The following is an 18,995-nucleotide window of genomic DNA, read 5'->3' as shown; positions in this document are numbered from 1 at the left end:
TCCATCATGGGGATCTCAGGGATAGAACTCAAGTTGTCTGGCTTGGCGGCAATCACCTTTACTCATTAAGCCATGTCATTGGCCCTAAACTGTTGGTGATAAATACCCATCAAAGCCAGCATACAAGGCAAATCACATTTCAAAAATATGTTTAAATTGACAATCAGTGTATATCAAAACTGTTACATTCGTGTATGTACATGTTTTTAATCATAAAACACAACAGAACATTTTTTTTTAAAAAAATCATTAAACCACAGACAAATCTAGCTTTTGAATATTCATAGATATTGAAGCTATTTTACTCTATTCCATGTAAGTGGCCCTGAACCTTTGGTGGGTCACAGACACAGTTCAGTAGTTTTTGTCAATCATTTCTTAAACCCACATTTCTTCTGTGGTGATTATAAGATTCCGATGAAAATTCTGATACCGTCCTGAAGAGCGATGCCCAACCTCACTAAAAATAGCAACTTTGCATATGATAGAAACTCACAACAAGAGATGAAATTTACCAACCAAAATATTGTTGAGCTTGGCTCTCGGGTTCATAATATTAAAATGAGTGTTTTCTTTCTAGCACCCAAATCTAAATGTAACATTCAATGAGTCTTTTCAACTGCCAAAACCCCAGAAAGTCTTCATTAAGAACAGGAAGCTTGAGAGGCAGCAAAGTGTGTCTCCCCTCCTTTCGAGAATCTTACAATCCAAATTTGCTTGAAACAAATGAAAAGCACAAATAGAAAAAAAAATTCATCTCCTCATATATCATCCCCAGGAACACATGTGTAAGTGAAGGAAGGTCTTTTAAATGTTTCTGGCACACCATTTGTCTAATTCCTCATTCACATCCACTTGAAAATCATTTGAACTTCGAGCTGACAACAGCTTCTCTTAAATGAATGTGCATTGTCCTTGCAAAGAAAGGGTTAAATTAAAGAAACAGCTGGCTGCCAGCCACTGGCTCTGGGGGTTGGGTGGGGGTGGAAGACAGCAGGAGGAAAAACCAGTTAGAGGAATAAGTGCTAATTTCTTACCATGCCACATGGCCATCTTGTACCTATCTTCTCCCAGGCTGGGGTCACAGGCTCAGAGCTTTCCAGAGGCCCCCAGTTTTGAAGGGGGACTTAGAGGAGGGCGTAGATGGAAACGCACTCTGTGGTTCTGCGGACTGCAAGATTCTAAGGCCCCAAACCTGAAAATGTAAAGAGAAAAATGAAAATCTGAAAAGAAAACAAAGCATTGCAAATTCTTAAAGATGACCTCCTGCCCCTCTCGGAACCTCTCTTTCAAAGATAGCATTCACAAGCAGTGTCGAGTTTCCCGTCTGCAGCAGCAGCAGCGGGGAACTGTGCTGCAAGAGTGGAGCTAGACCATCAGTTAAGATTGCCACTCACTGCTCTAGGATTCTCTATGAATCACTGGGGCTTCAGTAAATGGGGATGAGTACTGCTTGATTGAGATAACCATTGTGTGGTTCCTATCTTCAAGTTCCACACTCTGGTGAATGAATTCTTCCTCTGCCCCTAAAGGATTCCGTGTTACATGAAGAAATCAATAGGAAAGAGAGCAGATTCTGTGGATAAAGTTTTAAATAGATCCAGCAGAGGAAAGAAAGAAAAGAGCAGACTAGAGAGGAAGAAATGATGACACCCTTTGGGATGTGGGTCTTCCTGTCCAGTTTATTTTGTTCTTCCGCACGTTGCAAAGCTCCTCTAGTGAACACATTATACTGCCTGGGTCACGAGGGGATGAATCAAGGACAAAATATACAACCAGAACATGAATTTAAGTACAATCACATTAATTTAGCTGCCACTCAGTGTTCAGTTTTCAAATCCAGGGCTGATGAGAGAGCTTGCCGTCCAAGCCCGAGTTCGATCCCTGGAATGCGAGTAAAGATGGAAAGAAAGAACTAACTACATAAAGCTGCGCCCACCCCACCCCGCTACTCTCACACTCACAAAACAGTACGACGAAAATTTTAATCTTCAAATTCAGTCTTAAGACAATACTGTTTCCAAGGACATGAAAGGAGCTAGGAATCGAAGGAAAAAACCTAAAGGGTGTGATTGCTGCTCTTAGTTTGGTTTGGAAGTTTAATATATAAAACTGTGTCCATTTAAACAAGTTTTAATAATTTATTTTCCTCATTGAGCATAAAAGCTAATCTGCATTTATTTTTTCAAAGAAAACCCAAAAAACCCTCACTCTTTTGGCCTGGTGAACATGGAGGCGAATTTCTACTTCCATCGCCTCCACACACGCAGCACATGCAACTCTGAAGTGGAAAAGCTAAAGGCTAATACTAGTTTGAGAAGCATGTTGGCCCTCTTTAATGACCTCTTTTTCTGTAAAGAACAAAAAGGTTCGTGTGTGCGCCAGTCCTCCAAACGCCAACAAAGCCCGGGCTTTGGATGAGGAAAGGCTCCTGAAGTCCAAGAAAAAGAGAGCTTAAGAAACTTCGACTTCAAGGATGAATTCACCAGGAAAAAGCGCTCCCATGACTTATCTGGAACATGGCACGGTTTAAGTTCGTTTTTTTTCTCCCCTTCTATTTTGCTCCCAGTCAAGAAGGACTGATCAGCGCCTTGTGGGACAAGGGGAAATGGAACAGCTCTGAAATTCAACCCGAGAAATTACTAATACATTATGAAGTATGTGTAAAGCAGAGTCTCACTGGTTTTTAATGCTTCAACTTCTGGGTTTCCCTCATTTACTCGGTGCAGCTTCCACTGACGTTATCACACGGACACACGTCCAACTCCAGGCAACAGATTTGTTCTGAAACGTTCATAAAGGTAAAAAAGTGCGTCAAAGTTTCAAACTAAAGCTTTCTTTCCATTACTGGTAAAGGCACTGGAGCGCAGGGCTCCAACGCCTGGGAGGCAGCAGCTATGCGCGTTGGGCGGCAAAAGGGAAAATGCACACCAACTTCTTTGCCCAGACCGTCTGGATTGGACTTCACTAAGACCCACGCGAAACCCGTGGCGGATCCAAAGCAGGAGCGAGCAGAACCCGGCCTCGGCTGCACGCTTTCCCAGGGAACGCCGCCCTAGCCCTGTCCTCGGGAGAGGCGACGTGGGCAGTCAAGCTCCCCGATTTCAAAGCTGGGCGGGCTTGGCGCCCTTTGGCAAGGAAACTTCGGGCAGCCTGGGGACCCCGGTCCGAGAACAGGGTTGGGCTCCCGTCGAGATGCCGCCCCACACTGGCTGGAACCAGCCCGTCCACCTCCTTCAGTGGCAGCCAGACAGGGGACGCCAGCTCCGGAGATCGTGGTGGCAGGCGAGCGCTCTCCCTGGCTCGCTGTAGCAGGGGGCTCGTCGGGTGGGCTGGCGGCCGACGGCCGGGGAAGGACCTGTTGGGAAAGGGAAGCCCGTTTGCCTTTACCTGTCACCGAGGTCCGGCGCGGCGGAGCCCGTGTCCACAGGCGGTGGGCAGCGCGCTCAGTCGGCTCTGGCGTTCCACACAGCGAGTAGAGCTAGCGCCCCACGTAGCCAGCAGAGCTTCATTCACACAGCCCAGCCGGGAGGAGGGGGAGCGGAGCGGGAGTGCAGCTCATGTGACAGGCGCCTCCGAGTATCAGCTCTGCCCAGACGGCGTCTGCGCATGCGCGCCACGAAGTCCCCTCTCCCGGCACCTCGGCCCAGCCCGGGGAAAACCGCGGCCAAGAAGCTGCCGCTGGGAGGAGTTTCAACATGCGCAACCGCAATAGGGTAGGCAGGCTTGCAGCCATATTTAATGAGGACTGGGCGGATCCAACCCAAGTGCTGGGCGTGTCGGTTGCATTCGGAAAAAGCAATGCTCCACTCGGTTTCATTGTTTGCAGATTGCCTACCTTGGTTTTGCTTTTGTCTTTAGAACAAACTGTTTATCCTGAGCGTCTTGCCCACGGTGTAATAGTAGAAATATAATACTAATAACATCAGACCACATATTTAAGCCTCCTATAGGCCAGGCATTGTTCTAACTCCTACACTTTATTCATTGCATTTAATGCTCACGAGAACCCATGAGGCGTGTATCATTATTTATCCATTTTCCCTCGTAAAAATACAGAGGCACAGAAAGGTTATATAGCCTTTCCAATCTCACACTGTAATAGCAATAAGAATAGTGATCAAATATGGTGATGCTTCCAGCAGCCAATTTAAGCCAATACAGTAAAGTCTATATTGCAGTTAGTCATCGATTATTATCTCCAATTTAATCATTACCAAGCTAAATCTCAAGGTGACACATACTTGTAATCCCAGCACTCAGAGATTTGAAGGCAGGAGATTCGGAAGTTCAAAGTGATCCTAGGCTACATAGTAAGTTTGAAGGCAGCCTGTGCTACAAGACACTGTCTCAAAAACAAACAAAACACAAAATGAAATCTCAGATTCCAACTAAGATCTCTCTGTCTCCAAAGCCATTCCAAAAAATTAGAAGAAATATAATATTCTCTTTTTCTTGTTTTTGCTTTTTTTTTTTTTTTTCCGTTTTTCGAGACAGATTTCTCTGGTTGTTCCTGCTTGTCCTGGAAGTCACTCTCTGTACCAGGCTGGCCTCGAACTCACAGAGATCTGCCTGCCTCCGCCTCCTGAGTGCTGGGATTAAAGGCGTGTGCCACCATTGCCCATCTTATTCTCATTTTTAAAAAGATTGAACAGGCCAGACAAATACAGTGCAGCTAATTAATTTATTGGAAGAACTAAGACTGGAATCCATATCATCAACACAAGTAATCTACCTGGAACCCAAGTACTCAAATTCAGAATCCAATACAGTAAGCAATATTTTCTTTCAATTTTCTTGCAATAGCACCTTACTCTTTAGCCTTGGCTAGCCTGAAACTCTCTATGTAGACTAGACTGGCCTTGAGATCACAGATTTGCCTGCCTCTGCCTCCCGGGTGCTGTGATTGTAGACTTGTGCCACCACACCAGGCCTTTTCATTTTTTTTCCTTTTAGAAGTTCATACATGAATACAATAAACTATAATCCTATACACTCCCATTTGCCACTCTAACTCTTCCCATATTTTTCTCAACACCTCCCCTCCTAATTTCGTATCTTCTTTTTTATTAACCCAATAAATCCAATTAGTGTTGCCCATATGAGTATCAGTGCGGGGCCATCCACCAGACCAGGAGAAATCTGCCAGAGACCATACCCTCAAAGAAGAGTGATCCTCTCTCCATGGAAGCTACTAGCTACCAACAGCATCCCCAGCTTCTCAGTAAGGTGTAGAGCCTGGGGATCATCTCTCCTGTCTATGTGGGAACTTTGGCGGCTTGTGTACCGAAGACTGTACTTCATAACACTCCTCTCCATCCTCTAGCTCCTACATTTTTTCAGCCTCCTCTTCTAAGATGGTCCTTGGCCCTAGTTAGGGGTGGGAGTTGAGAATTATGTCATTTTGTTTTAAGGCTGAGCACTCGGTCTCTTCCTAGACCTTGGACCACTTATGAGTCTCTGTAGTGACCACCGCCCACTGCAAAAAGAAGTTCTTCTGGCCAAGGCTGAGAGCAGCCCAGATCTACAACTATCAACACTAATATTTAGAAGACAGTCATTAAGCCAAATAAAATAGCAGGTTCTATCCAAGGACCTATGGCCTCCCCAGACATGGCATTATGAGCAAGGTTTCAATAGCAGGCATGAAATCCCCTCCTGCGGTGCAGACTTCCAATTCAATCAGAAAGTGGTCAGGTGGCCTATCCCATGTGTGCTACTATTGCACCAGTAGGCACATGTTGCCTGGCAGATCATGCCATGCAGGGTCCAGTGCGGGGTAAGACCATCTATGTGCAGTGAATTTTGAATGCCTACTGTGGACAAGCTAAGGAATTGGACATATAAGACCTGTATCTGAGCCATGTAAAGCCTCCAAAGATGAACCCATACTCTAACACAGTCAAGCTTTTGACTAATTTTAATAAGAACACCACACAGAGGAAAAACCATGGCATGGTCATCTCACCAGTAAAAAAGAGGGGATCATGAGAAGATTTGGGAGAAGAGTGAACTTTAGGGGAATTTCAAAAGAAACCATGTTTTGATAAGCTCAAAACAAGGTAGGACTGTCACGGGATCATCATTGGGTGTGGATCTGGACTGTGAAGTGAACCGGAGTTCTGCATCCTTGGGAACCACGGAGTAGATATGAAATGTTGTATCCGGATAGGCTTTGTGTGAAGCTCTATACTTGATCAGAAAGCCCCTCCCCCTGAGAACTATGAGTTGAAGGAGAAAAAAAAAAATCCAGTCATAACTAAGGGAATTATTCTGGCAAAGGTAGGAGGTCCAAAATACAGACAACTTTGTCAAAAAATTTTTCTCTGATTAAGGTATGAAAAAGGGCAGGCTAATGGAAGCAAATTTATTTCTCTAAGCCAAGAACTCAAATCTGCCTCTGCTTGAAATGTAGGATTATTTGAGATGGGGATCTATTTAAAAAAAAAAAAAAAAAAATTATGAAGGGGCTGTAATACATAAAGATGACCACTTGGTGTCACCACTGACCGCCAACTGCTTGGAGAGCTCCAACATTTAAATAACACACACACACACACACACACACACACACACACACACACACACACGCGCGCACGCGCGCGCTTCATCTTTTCTGAATTGAAAAAAGAAAAACAGCCATGACAGCGAGCTCTGAAGTCAGAATACGTGGGCTCAAAACCAACCAGGCCTTAAACATCTATTAGCTATTGTCCCTTGGTTTTAGTTACCAGGTTTCACTCCTCAGGTTTCTTATTGGTAAAATGGTATGTTATGTTTAATTGTATTAATAATGTGGAACATTTATAATACATTAAGAAATCAATAAATGTTACCTAGTACTAATTGATGAAAATAATGATGGTGGTGGTGGTGGCAGTTATGATTAAGATTCCTTGATTAAGGTCCCCAGATTTAAGAGGAACTAATTGTGGGGGAATAGAAATGTCTATCTTTCCAAGCAAAGAAATTAAAATGTGGTGCTAATGAAGCAAAGTTAATGGTTTCCTCAAAAGATATAGATTCTGGGCAGGATGTGGTGATTCATTCCTGTAATCCCACTCCTTTGCAGACTAAATCCGGAAGATCATGAGTTCCAGACCAGCCTGGAGTACTGATAGTGAACCTCCTACTTTTATTCTGATAAGTGGACATAGTATCTAACTGTCTACAAAAGCATCTCTCTGCCCATAGAGTAGCATAGCTCTCACTGTTCATCAGGGAATTTCTTTGTGCAGTGGACAGTGTTTATGCAGAAACTCACAACTGGTCCAAGTGCAGAAAATAAACAGCAGGGAGTGGAAGGCTCAGACACAAAGGAGACATCTATAACACACACACACACACACACACACACACACACACACACACACACCCTTCACACACATCAAGGCTCGGGAATCATGTAGAAAAGGGGGGCAGAAAGATTATAAGAGCCAGAAAGAGGTTGGGGAAGGCCAGAGTAAAGCAGTGTGCTCTGGCCAGGCCCACTGCCCTCAGGAACTCACAGCCCTGTGGCTGTCCGCATAATCAAGCCCTTCAACATTCCAGCCTGGAGCAGGAAGGGCTTCCGAAGGCCCCACCCCGAGCTGAGGTGCTAGGCTCAATTGATGGTTTCTGAGGAAGGCACAGTCAGTTTTCTTTAAGGACGTAGGTCCTGGTAGGTCAACTCCAGGACCACTCCACATCTGTGAGTGTATGGGCAGAACACATTGGACTCAGTGGGTTAATACTTTTTTTTTAAAGCACAAAGTTGGGGAGGTATGGAGGTGAGGGGGATCAGAAAGGAGTTAGGAGGAGGAGGAGAGGTGAATATGATCAAAATATACTGTATGAAGTTCTGAAAGAATTAAAATATTTTAAAAGTTAGTTGTAAAGAAATAATACAATGAAATTGTCTATATAGTGAAAAGGTAGCACTAGAGTGTTCACATTACAGAAACAATGCATTACTGTGTCTTCTGAACCGTCGTCATGCCGACATGGACTTCTTTACCTTCAAATTAGCACTGCAAGTGAAGGCTGAAGTGGGGGACTGACTATGTGGCCGCATAAAGCAAAGCCCGAAGGCGTCTGGTACTGTTTTTATTTGTCATATAGTTTCCTCTAGTTCACCAAGTGTGCTATCCCCCAACAACATTTTTATATTTATTTTGTGGGGCTAGAGGTTGAACCCAGAGTCTTGCACATGCTAATTTTGCCCTGGACCAGCTGGGATATTAGTTTTAAAGCAAAATATCTAGAACGCTCAAGAAATGTCAAGGTGAGTTTTAGAAACATGGGACAGAATAAAAGACAATGAGCAAACGTCTCAAGCTCCCAGCTTCTTAAACCGTTGCTCACGACTTCATGTGGGCTCACATAACTGAATGTGAGGAATACAAAAACTTTGGCAATAGTGGGTTGCTGAATGTGCAACAAACAAAAATTAATTATTTAATTAATTAATTCAAATCCAACAAAGAATGGCTCGGGGGTCTTTCTAGAGGTACCGACTTGTGTTGCACTACATGCTCTCACAGTGGCCTCGGTTCCAAGTGCACAACCTGCTCATTTGGCACTGCACATGCCGTCAAGCTATGCAATGCCAAAAGGTACCTGGGCTCGGACTTGGAGTACTTTAGGTTATGCATTTCAGTGTCCTTTCTTTCTTTCTTTCTTTCTTTCTTTCTTTCTTTCTTTCTTTCTTTCTTTCTTTCTTTCTTTCTTTCTCTCTCTCTCTCTTCCTTCCTTCCTTCCTTCCTTCCTTCCTTTCTTTCTTTCTTTCTTTCTTTCTTTCTTTCTTTACTGATTGCTGCTCTTACACAAAAAAATAATTGGATTACAGAAAACAAAGACTTTTAGGGCCATGGATGTAGTTTAGTTGGTAGCACACACAAAGACCTGGGTTTGATCCCCAGCACTCCATAAACTGGGTATGATGACTCATGCCTGCAGTGCCAGCATTCCAGGGGTGGAGGCAGCACCATAGGAATCAAGGTCATCCTTGACTACACAACTTCAAAATGAGCCTGGGCTACATAAGACTCTATAAAAAAAAAGACTTTTAATATTTTTCTACAACAATTTCTTAGCATGTAAGATGTCCTGTGTTGGAATGCTTGATTTTCAAAGTGGCTGTTGGAGTTGCTGACTTGAGTTGCATAAAAATTGTTAAATAAATCTTGGCTTTCGATTAAGACAAAATTTCCAATGAGTTCTAAAATGACCCTACACATATTTCCGCCACTTTGTACCAAAAATGTATATGCAACCATTTGACTTACATAAATCAAAATATCTACAAACCCTGAAAAATGTTGAAGATGTTCTCCATTTTGCAGTGTCAAGTATTCATCCAATGGTAGGTGAAATGGTTCAGCAGGTAAAGCACCAAACCTGAGTCCCATACCCAGACCCACACTGTGGAAGGAAAGATCCAACTCCAGCAGTTTGTTCAACAACCTCCACACTCCCACTGCGGCCCCCGAATGCCCGCATGTGTATACACATGAAAATAAACGAATGAGCAGTAGCCCAGCGGCGCCTGGGCTCAGCTGCCTGGCGAAGGTGGAGGTAATCCTGGGCCCAGGGCGAGGCAGCATGGGCCTTCTTCAGGAAGATGCTACCAAGTACTTCAGTGGCTTCCTCAATGCAAGGGAACGGAGTCTTGAATTCCAGGGATGTAACAAGACTCACCGCTGGAGCAAAACGCTACAAGTACCTCAGAAGGCTTTTTCGATTTCGGCAAGTGGACTTTGAGTTTGCCTCATGGCAGATGCTCTACCTATTCACTTCCCCACAAAGGGTTTATAGAAACTTTACTATTGGAAGCAAACAAAGGATCAGTGGGCCAGAGATGACCCTGCTTTCTTGGTCCTCTTAAGTGTCTGGCTCTTTGTGTCCACCATAGGATTTGGTTTTGTGCTTGGGATGGAATTTTTTGAGACAATAAAGCTGCTCCTGTGGGTTGTAGTCATAGATTGTGTGGGTGTTGGCCTTCTGATATCAACTTTAGTGTGGTTCATCTCCAACAAGTATCTAGTGAAACGCCAGAGCAGAGACTACGATATGGAGTGGGGGTACACCTTTGATGTACATCTGAATGCATTTTATCTGCTCCCAGTCATCTTGCATTTTACCCAGCTCTTTTTCATCAACCATGTTATCCTCACAGATACGTTTATTGGATATTTAGTTGGAAATACCTTATGGTTGATTGCGGTTGGCTATTATATCTATGTAGCCTTCCTGGGATACAGTGCACTGCCATTTTTGAAAACACAGTGATCCTGCTCTACCCATTCACACCTCTGGTCGTGCTGTATGGACTGCCGCTGGCCCTGGGCTGGAACTTTACCCACACGCTGTGTTCCTTCTACAAGTACAGAGTGAAGTGAGAAGTGACCGCAGCAGTGGAGCGCAGCTGTCAGGTGTTGGGGAAGGGACAAGTTCCTGTAAAGTCTGCAAATTATCTTTGTAGATACCAAGTTTACAAATTTGAGGTGATACTAACACTATTGTCTAGACCATTCCTTAAAACTAATTAAATGTACATTTCTAATAAATATTTTTAAACTAAAGCAAAAAAAAATGAATGAATGAATAAGATGCAGTTTTTCATTTATAATTTCATTACCATGGTGGCCAGATCACCATAGGGATTCAGTAAACCCCAAGGCTAAATGTGGGCTTTAACATCACTCTCATGGTGTTTTCACATCTCTTTCCTCCTAGCCTCACTCCACCTTCAGGGGTAAGAAGAGACATTTTTTTCATTCCGATTTGTCCAAAGAAGAAGTCAGGGGACACAAATAAGTGATTTCTCTGGTTAGAAATAGCCGCTGAGTGTCAAAATGTAGTTCTCAGCTACTGTTCCAGCCTGTGTGCCGCCAAGCTCCCCGCCATGCTGATAATGGACTAAGTCTCGGAAGCTGTAAGGCAGCCCCAATCAAATGCTTTCTCTTATAAGAGTTGCCGTGGTCATGGTGTCTCTTCACAGCAGTAGAACACTGACTAAGACACCTTCTCCTCTAGTTCCATTTAGTTTTTATGTCTGTATTTTTCCTCGTCCTGATCATCTCATTTAACATATTTTTGCAGTAATTTTAAGTAGCTCTAGAATGCACAGAATAGTGATTCAGTAAATCATTACCTTATCTAGTTTTCCTAAGCTCAATAATAATTTACTAAGAGTGTGTTCTGATTTTTGTTATTGTTAGTCCATTACTGTTAACCTCTAGAATCTGCCTACACAGGAATACACAAATGTGCTTTAAAATATAATGGAGGGTGAAAGAATGAAAATTTGAAGTGAAACTTCAAGGCCTCAAGCCCACAAAGGTTAAAATAATTGCTGCACAGAAGGACTGGAATACTACATCCGTCTTAAGGCAACAGAGTCAGTTATTTATAAAATGAGTGCACTGAGTACTTACCGTATGCCATATGATATACATCAGAAGAAGGATGGAGGTGAAGACAAATGATGGGGAGATGAATAAGAACTGCGTTCCTATACAGGGAAGGCAAGTGCTGTGGGAGAAGCAGCTCTCGAGAGGTATAAAGAGGAATCAGGAGGGTTGCAACCTAAAATAGAGTAACAAGAGCAGATCTTGAGAGGAGACAGTAGAGAAAGAATCGGAAAGAAGTGAGAGCGGGCCATGGCAGGGCCTGGAGGGAGGGCGCTAATAGTTCAGGTAACCGAAGAGCAAGTGGGAAGGTGGTCAGATGGCCGCCTGCCTGGCAGGAATGGGAAGCAAGGCTATGGTGGAAACAGTGAGCAGGTGAGACAGGTTGGTATTGAGGTCAGGGAACTAACAGTGGCCCAGCCCCTGTCCAGCCAAGTTAAGATTTTGAGTGCTGTTCCTCTTCCGTTCATGGCTTTGGAGGCATGGGGGAGCCTGGCAGAAAAAGCTACAACAGGGTTTGCTCGCTCTCTCTCTCTCTCTCTCTCTCTCTCTCTCTCTCTCTCTCTCTCTCTCTCTCTCGCTACTAAGTTACAACACAGGGCAAAGGTGGAAGAAGAAACACACATCAGGAGGTGATTTGAGCAACCCAGGCAAGAGATAACGGAAGCTTGGATCAAGGTGATTGCAATGAGGTGATAAGAGGTGGTCAGAGTGTGCATTTTTGTCCAAGGTTGCACGATCGGGATTTGCTGATGGATTTAGACAAGAAAGCAAGAATGTCCGGAGTTTGCAGCCCGAGAAACTGGGGATTGCACAAGAAGTGGATGTGCAGGGGGAAGAGGTCAGAATGTAGTGTTCTTTCTTTAACCATTTGTTTGACAGTAGATGCCATTTAAATCACAAGACAAGATAAAACGGGCAAAGGAACAAGGAGAGGGAGGAAAGAGCGGAGCCCTAAGACATTCCAGGAAAATCTCAAAAAACAAAACAAAACCAAAAAACCTCTCACCAAACACTGAAGTCCATGTGGCACAGATGTTGAAACAACATTTAAGAGCATTTTGAAGTGCTCAATAAAAAAAAATGCTTCAAACTGTAATCGTAAACAGATTCAAAATGAATAAAAAGTGGAAATTTTTAGCAAAGGAATAAATTATGTAAAGGAGAATAACAAAATGGAAATTTTAGAAACAAAATATACAGTATTGCAAAGTTTAAAATCCCATTGCATTGGCTCCAGAGCACAATGGAGAATATGGAGAAAACCTGGGCTGACTTAGAAGACAGAACAGTTGAAGCTATGCTGAAGTAAATCCGGGTGCTACACTATGCAGCTTGAACAACAGGTAAACAGACTTGAAAAACTGAACAGAGACTCTGGAACTTGTGAAATGCTGTCAAAAGATCTAGCATTCTTATCCTAGACATACAAGGAGAGGAGGAAAGAATACATGAAGTTGAAGAAAATATATTTTGATCAACAACAGGGTATCACTCAGACCTCATCAAAGACACTTCTCCTTACAAAAGACAGCACTTAACACCGAGACCCATAACTGATCAATGTGCAGAAACAGACTTCAAAATGCTCAGCCTTAAATGGGATCTCTGTATCACACCCCTCTCCTCGAGGTTCAGGGATATATTCGGGAAGAGTCTAAGATCCAGAGGTGGTAAATGACCTCAAGGAAATAGGGTTTTCCAAGACCTGCATAAACTCTGCTGACACAAAACCCAGCATGAAGGAAGGGAGATAGACATGAAGCCCATCCCACTGGCATTTTATTACTGTTGAGAGAGGGATGGTTTTCTCTAGGTGGATCCTGGTAGATAGACCACACTCCAGGGCAAGTCACACACCCACGAGTAGCCAGCCAACACAAACTAGGTTTCATGGGTTTAAGAGTGAGGATGAGAGAGAAAGACTGAACAAGAGAGCAAGTGACAGAGAGACAGACAGACAAAGACAGAGACAGAGAAAGAGACAAGGAGAGAGGAGACAGAGACAAAGAGAGAGAGAAAATATACAGTTGGGTAGGGAGGGAGGTGGAGGAGGATCTGGAAGGAGTTAGGACAGAGGGGATGAATATAATCAAAATACATAGAATGAATATTTAAGAGCATTTTATACACTATCCAGTCCCAGCACCTACATGACAGCTAGCAACCCTCTGTAACTCCAGTTCAGAGAATGTGCTGCCCTCTTCTGGCCTCCATGGGCACTGCACAGATGTGATACACATGTAGGAAAAACATTCAAATGCATAAAATAATTTTTAGAGTTTTTTCTTGCTTTGACAGGTTAATGTGTTTATATAATGATTTTTTTATTCATCTATTTGTTTTACATCCTGGCCACAGCCTCCCCTCCCACATCCTCTTCTCCCAGTCCCTCTCCCCCATTCCCCTCCCTACCACCCGCCCCTAGTCCTCTCCTCTTCCATGTCCTATGAGTATCAACAAAACATGACATATCAAGTTGCTGTAAGACTAAGCACCTCCCCATGTGTTAAGGCTGCACAATGTGACCCAGTCTGAAGAGCAGGGTCCCAAAAGCCAGTAAAAGATTCACAGACAACCCCTGTTCCTGCTGTTAGGAGTCCCACAAGAGGACCAAGCTACACAACTGTCACATATATGCAGAGGGCCTAGGTCAGTCCTATGCAGGCTCCCTGCTTGTCAGTTCAGTCTCTGTGAGCCCTATGAGCCCAGGTGAGTTGATTGTGTGAACCTTCCCATGGTGTCCGTGACCCCTGGCTCGTACACTCTTTTCCTCTTCCTCTTCCTCTTCCTCCTCCTCCTCTTCCTGTTCCTCTTCCACAAGATTCCCAAACACCGCCTAATGTTTGGTTGTGGGTCTCTGCATCTGCCTCCATCAGTTGCTGAGTGATGCTTCTCTGATGACAGTTGGGCCAGGCACCAATCTGGTTACAGGAGAGGCCAGTTCAGGCTGCTTATCAGCTATTGCTAGGAGTCTAAGCTGGGGTCCTCTCCCATAGACGTCTGGGAAATTACCCTGCTCCAAATGCGCCCCCCCCCCAGCAGTCCCCCTCAGAGTCTCCCTGCCCCCACAGCCTGATTGCTCATGTTCTCATCCCCACCTGCTCTCAGTCCGCTCACAAAAATCTCTTCTATTTCCCCTTCCCGGGAAGATCTGGGTGTGTCCCCCCATGAACTCTCCTTGTTACCTATTCTGGGCCTGTGGATTGTCTAACTTGTATTTCATTAACTTTTTATGTACATTGATGTTTTCCCTACATGTATGAGAGTGTCCGAAGTGGAGTTAGAGAGTTGTGAGTTATCATCATGTGGGTACTGGGAATTGAACCCTGCTTAATTGGGCTCCTTTGGAAGAACTGCTGGTGCTCTTAACCACTGAGCCACCTCTCCAGCACCAGCATAAAATAAAATTTAAAATATAAGTTAACTAGGTTACTTTATTGTAGTATTTCATTTGCAGAGCATTTTTTTTTTTTTTTTTTTTGGTTTTTTCGAGACAGGATTTCTCTGTGTAGCTTTGCGCCTTTTCCTGGAACTCACTTGGTAGCCCAGGCTGGCCTCGAACTCACAGAGATCCGCCTGGCTCTGCCTCCCAAGTGCTGGGATTAAAGGTGTGCGCCACCACCGCCCAGCAAGCATTTTTAAATATATAGTTTTTTTTAAATTTATTTTTAGCATCTATGTATATGTGTGTGCACTATGTGTGAGCACATACCATAGCAAGAATGTGATGTCAGAAGAGTCGGTTCCTTCCTTCTACCTTTGTTTGTTTGTTTGTCTGTCTCTGTGTAATAGCCCTGGCTGTCCTGGAGCTCGCTCTGTAGACCAGGCTGGCCTCGAACTCACAAAGATCTGCCTGCCTCGGCCTCCCGAGTGCTGGGATCAAAGGCATGGGCCACCGCCAGGCGCCCTCCTTCTACCTTTACATGGATTCCAGGGAACAAATTCAGGAGATCAGGCTTTCTTGGTAGCCAGCTAAACCATCTCACTGGCCCTATGCAACATTCTTTACAGCAGAAAATGACAGAAATGGAGAACAGATTAGTTGTTCCCGGAGGTTAGGAGTGGACAGTGGAGAGGAAGAACGTGGCTCTAAGTGGCTCCAGAAAGATGATGGTTTGGGCACAGAAACAGTTGTGTTTTAGCCGTCATCAGCTTACACACATCTCCATATGTGATACAATGACATGTAACTATGAATATGAATTATTACCAATGTTGATTTCTCAGATTTGACATCACAGTATATCATAGTCTATCCAGGAATGGGTAACTGCTGGCAGGGCCTGAGTGAAATTTACAAAAGGTTTCTCTGTATTATTTCTGCAACTTTCTGTGGGTTTATAATAATTCAAAATAAATAGGTAAGAAAAAATAAGAAGATAGGAGTTATGGATATTGAATATAGATAATTATAGCAAGAAATCTCACTGTAATGGGGGGGCAAAAATGTGGGACAAGTGGGAAAGAAGGCATAATGACTCAAAAGATCTAAAAAACGTTTTTAATGGAAGAGACAGTAACATAATTGAAGCTAATGGAGAAGAACCTGAAGAGAGAGAGATTTTCTCTTCTTAGTGGAAAATTGCCAGAAGGAAATGTCATGAAGAAGTGGCAGCACCGTGAGAAAGGGGAGAGCATATGCACAGATTTCGGGGCGTGAGTAGATGTGCTGACCCGAATTTGCCGCCTTTGTTTGCTCATTGCCTCTATTTTCTCTCTGAAACCAGAAGGCAGGTCATGGGCTGCAAATGAGGATGTGTGCGGAGGTGCTAGAGGTTTGAAGCGAGAGGACAAGGTATGAAATAGTTGTCTAGGAAACCAGCAGCACAAATGGACCAGGATAATACTATGTGATTTCCTGGCAACATTAAGTGCCCACTTGAGCTTTATGGTCTCGAATTTAAAGGGAGAGTGTACTTTTTTCTAGTTTTTGTTTTTTTCCAGCAATCTTCATTTCGAAGGATGTAAGAAAGGGGTAAGAACTATTGGCAAGGACAAGAGCTGCAAATGGGTTGAGAAATGACTTGAAGAGAGATATCAAGGAACTGAGAGAGTGCTGTGGAAGGATCAGGTACTGCTATGCTGAAATGAGAACGGGAAGACAGAATTAATTGGAGACAGAAGCTAAATTTTTTTTGTTGTTTAATGGGTTTCTGTTGTTATTTTTGTTTGTTTGTTTAGAGATTGAGTTTCACATTGTAGCTCAGCTAGCTGGCCCCAAACTCATAATGCTCCTGCCTCAATCTCTCCAGCATCAGGATTGTCAGTGTGCACTAAAATGTTTGAAACACAAGAAGGGTACCTGAGGGTCAATTGATAATAACAGGAATGTAAAAAAGTCTTTCAGAATGTGATGTCTGACACACACACACACACACACACACACACACACACACACACACACAAATTGAAGAGCATAAAGAAAGAATTCTGGTGCTCTCAAGAAGCTAGCTATGAGAGTTCAGTGTTGTTAACAACAACCACTTGCAAATTCACAATAGCCAGAAATAAATGGTGAGGTTAAAGTCATGCTAATTACTGTGAACTGATCATTATGTATTGCACACATGTATAAAAGCCACACAGTACCACATAAATATGTACAACTACATGTCAATTTTAGGTAAAAAAAAAAAAAATTAAGTAGGAAATAACTACCCTGAACAAGAGAAAGTATAGAGTCGACCTCTGGACACAAAAACACCAAAAACCCAGTGATTAAAGATATGCATAAGTACTCAAGGGCTCAGTCTACACTCCTTTTAATTTCTCTTTTAAAAACTATTTATTATGATTGTCTCTGTGTGTAATATGCATATGTGGGCACACATGTGTTACAGTGCATGTGTGGAGATCAGAAAACAACTTGGGGAGTCGGTTGCTCCTCCCACCTTTGCATGAGTTCCAGGTGTGGACCTCAGGTGGTCAGGTTTGTGTGGCAAGCACTTTAGCCACTGAGCCGTCTCTCACAACCTGTTTACTTTTCTATGGACATCCTTCAGTTGAGTTCATTGAGTCTCAGAGACTGATTTGCTATCAATAAACAAGTTACAGCACAGGTCACTCCAGCAGCCAGCGGAGCAGAGCTTCACCTCTCTTTCTGATTCTCCAGATCCAATCCCCTTGTCACATCCCCAGCCCCGCAGCAGAAAACTGCTGCAGCCTCTCTCCCTCCCCACCCCCATTACCAGTGGATCACATAGACCTTCCCCCCAACCTCACTCCTGCCACACATTGCTTTATCCCAGCCCTCAACTGCAGCAGGCACTCCCTAGGAACCCACAGGCCACTCTGACCAGGAAGCAAGAAGGCTAGCTGTAGATCTTGATCTAACCCTCCATTCATCCAAGTCCGATCACCTAGTCTCATTCCTAGCTCTGTAGCAGATCTTCTGCTATGGCCTTTCCTCACTCTCTGCCTCCATTCCCAGGAGACTAACTTAGCAGATCTTGGTGGAATACCCTGCTTTCCTCCCTTTTATGAACTCCCCCAGTACCCTGAGTCAGTGCTAGCTCCCAATACCTAGAAACACATTTTTACCTGGAACCTCCAGTGGCCATACCTATCAGAACCCAAGAAGATTTACCTACCAGGTACACAGCCATCACACTCTCCTAAGAACCAGAGAGGGCAACAGAAACCAAAGAACCCATCCAACAAAGATAATATCAGATATCAGCACCTAGAATTACCATCTTCCCATCCCAGATGCCTAGATATCAGTATAAAAACACAATAAACAACAGCTAGGACAATATATACAGCTAGGGCTGTGCTAGAGCCCAGCAGTCCAGGATATTATAACATAGCTGAAGCATAAGAAAAAGACCTTAAAACAGGTCTTTATGAATATGATAGAGATCCTTAAAAAGGAAATTAATAAATTCCTTAAAGAAATATATGGAAACACAAAGAAATGTTGGAAGGAAAGGAATAAGACCATTCAAGACCTGAAAGTGGAAATAGAATCAATGAAGAAATCCCAAACTGAGGGAACTCTAGAAATGAAATATTTAGGAACTTGAACAGGAAACTCAGAGGCAAATGTCACCATCAAAATACAACAGAAGGAAGAGAGAATCTCAGACATTGAAGACACGATAGAAGAAATGGATACTTCAAAGAAAATATTAAATCTAAAATCTCCTGACACAAAACATCCAGGACAGGATGAAAAGATCAAATCTAAGAATAATAGGAATAAAGGAAGGAGAAGAAACACAAGTCAAAGGCCCAGAAAATATTTCAACCAAATTGTAGAAGAAAATTTCCCTAACCTAAAGAAGATGTCTATCAAAGGAAAGAAGCACACAGATCTGGGCAGTGGCAGCACACACCTTTAATCCCAGCACACAAGAGGCAGAGGCAAGCAGATCTCTGTGAGTTTGAGGCCAGCTTCACTAAAGAATGAATTCCAGGACAGCCAGGGCTACACAGAGAAGCCCTGTCTCAAAACAGAAAAGAAGATGAGGAGGAGAAGCATATAGAAAATCAAATAGGCTGGACCAGAAAAAAAAGTCATCTCAATATATGATAAAACACGAAAAGTACAGAATAAAGAAAGAATATTAAAGGCTACAAAAGAAAAAGACAAAGTAACAT

General features: G+C 43.4%; 1 protein-coding gene and 1 pseudogene across 2 annotated transcripts in view; one reads left to right on the top strand and one right to left on the bottom strand.

Annotated features, from left to right (window-relative positions):
- Clcn5 (chloride voltage-gated channel 5) overlaps nt 1-3,477 on the bottom strand; it is a 172,492-nt gene extending 169,015 nt beyond the window's left edge. The window contains exons 1-3 of one of the 2 annotated variants that reach the window (XM_028881333.2): nt 3,391-3,476; nt 2,681-2,784; nt 1,038-1,195 (exon numbers count right to left, since the gene is read on the bottom strand). In XM_028881333.2, coding sequence (XP_028737166.1) covers nt 1,038-1,053 — 16 coding nt within the window. In that variant the 5' untranslated portion in view covers nt 1,054-1,195; nt 2,681-2,784; nt 3,391-3,476. Of the gene's footprint in view, nt 1-1,037; nt 1,196-2,680; nt 2,785-3,390 lie in introns of both variants that reach the window. The other variant, XM_028881332.2, reaches the window with a different exon arrangement.
- A 6,124-nt stretch (nt 3,478-9,601) lies between these two features.
- On the top strand, nt 9,602-10,446 carry LOC114701266 (annotated as a pseudogene).
- Nucleotides 10,447-18,995: the final 8,549 nt, after the last annotated feature.

The sequence above is a fragment of the Peromyscus leucopus genome, chromosome X, assembly GCF_004664715.2.
Source record: "Peromyscus leucopus breed LL Stock chromosome X, UCI_PerLeu_2.1, whole genome shotgun sequence".
Taxonomy (NCBI): Eukaryota; Metazoa; Chordata; class Mammalia; order Rodentia; family Cricetidae; genus Peromyscus; species Peromyscus leucopus.
The sequence above is the reverse complement of the archived record's forward strand: the minus strand, read 5'-3'. Positions and strand labels throughout refer to the sequence as shown.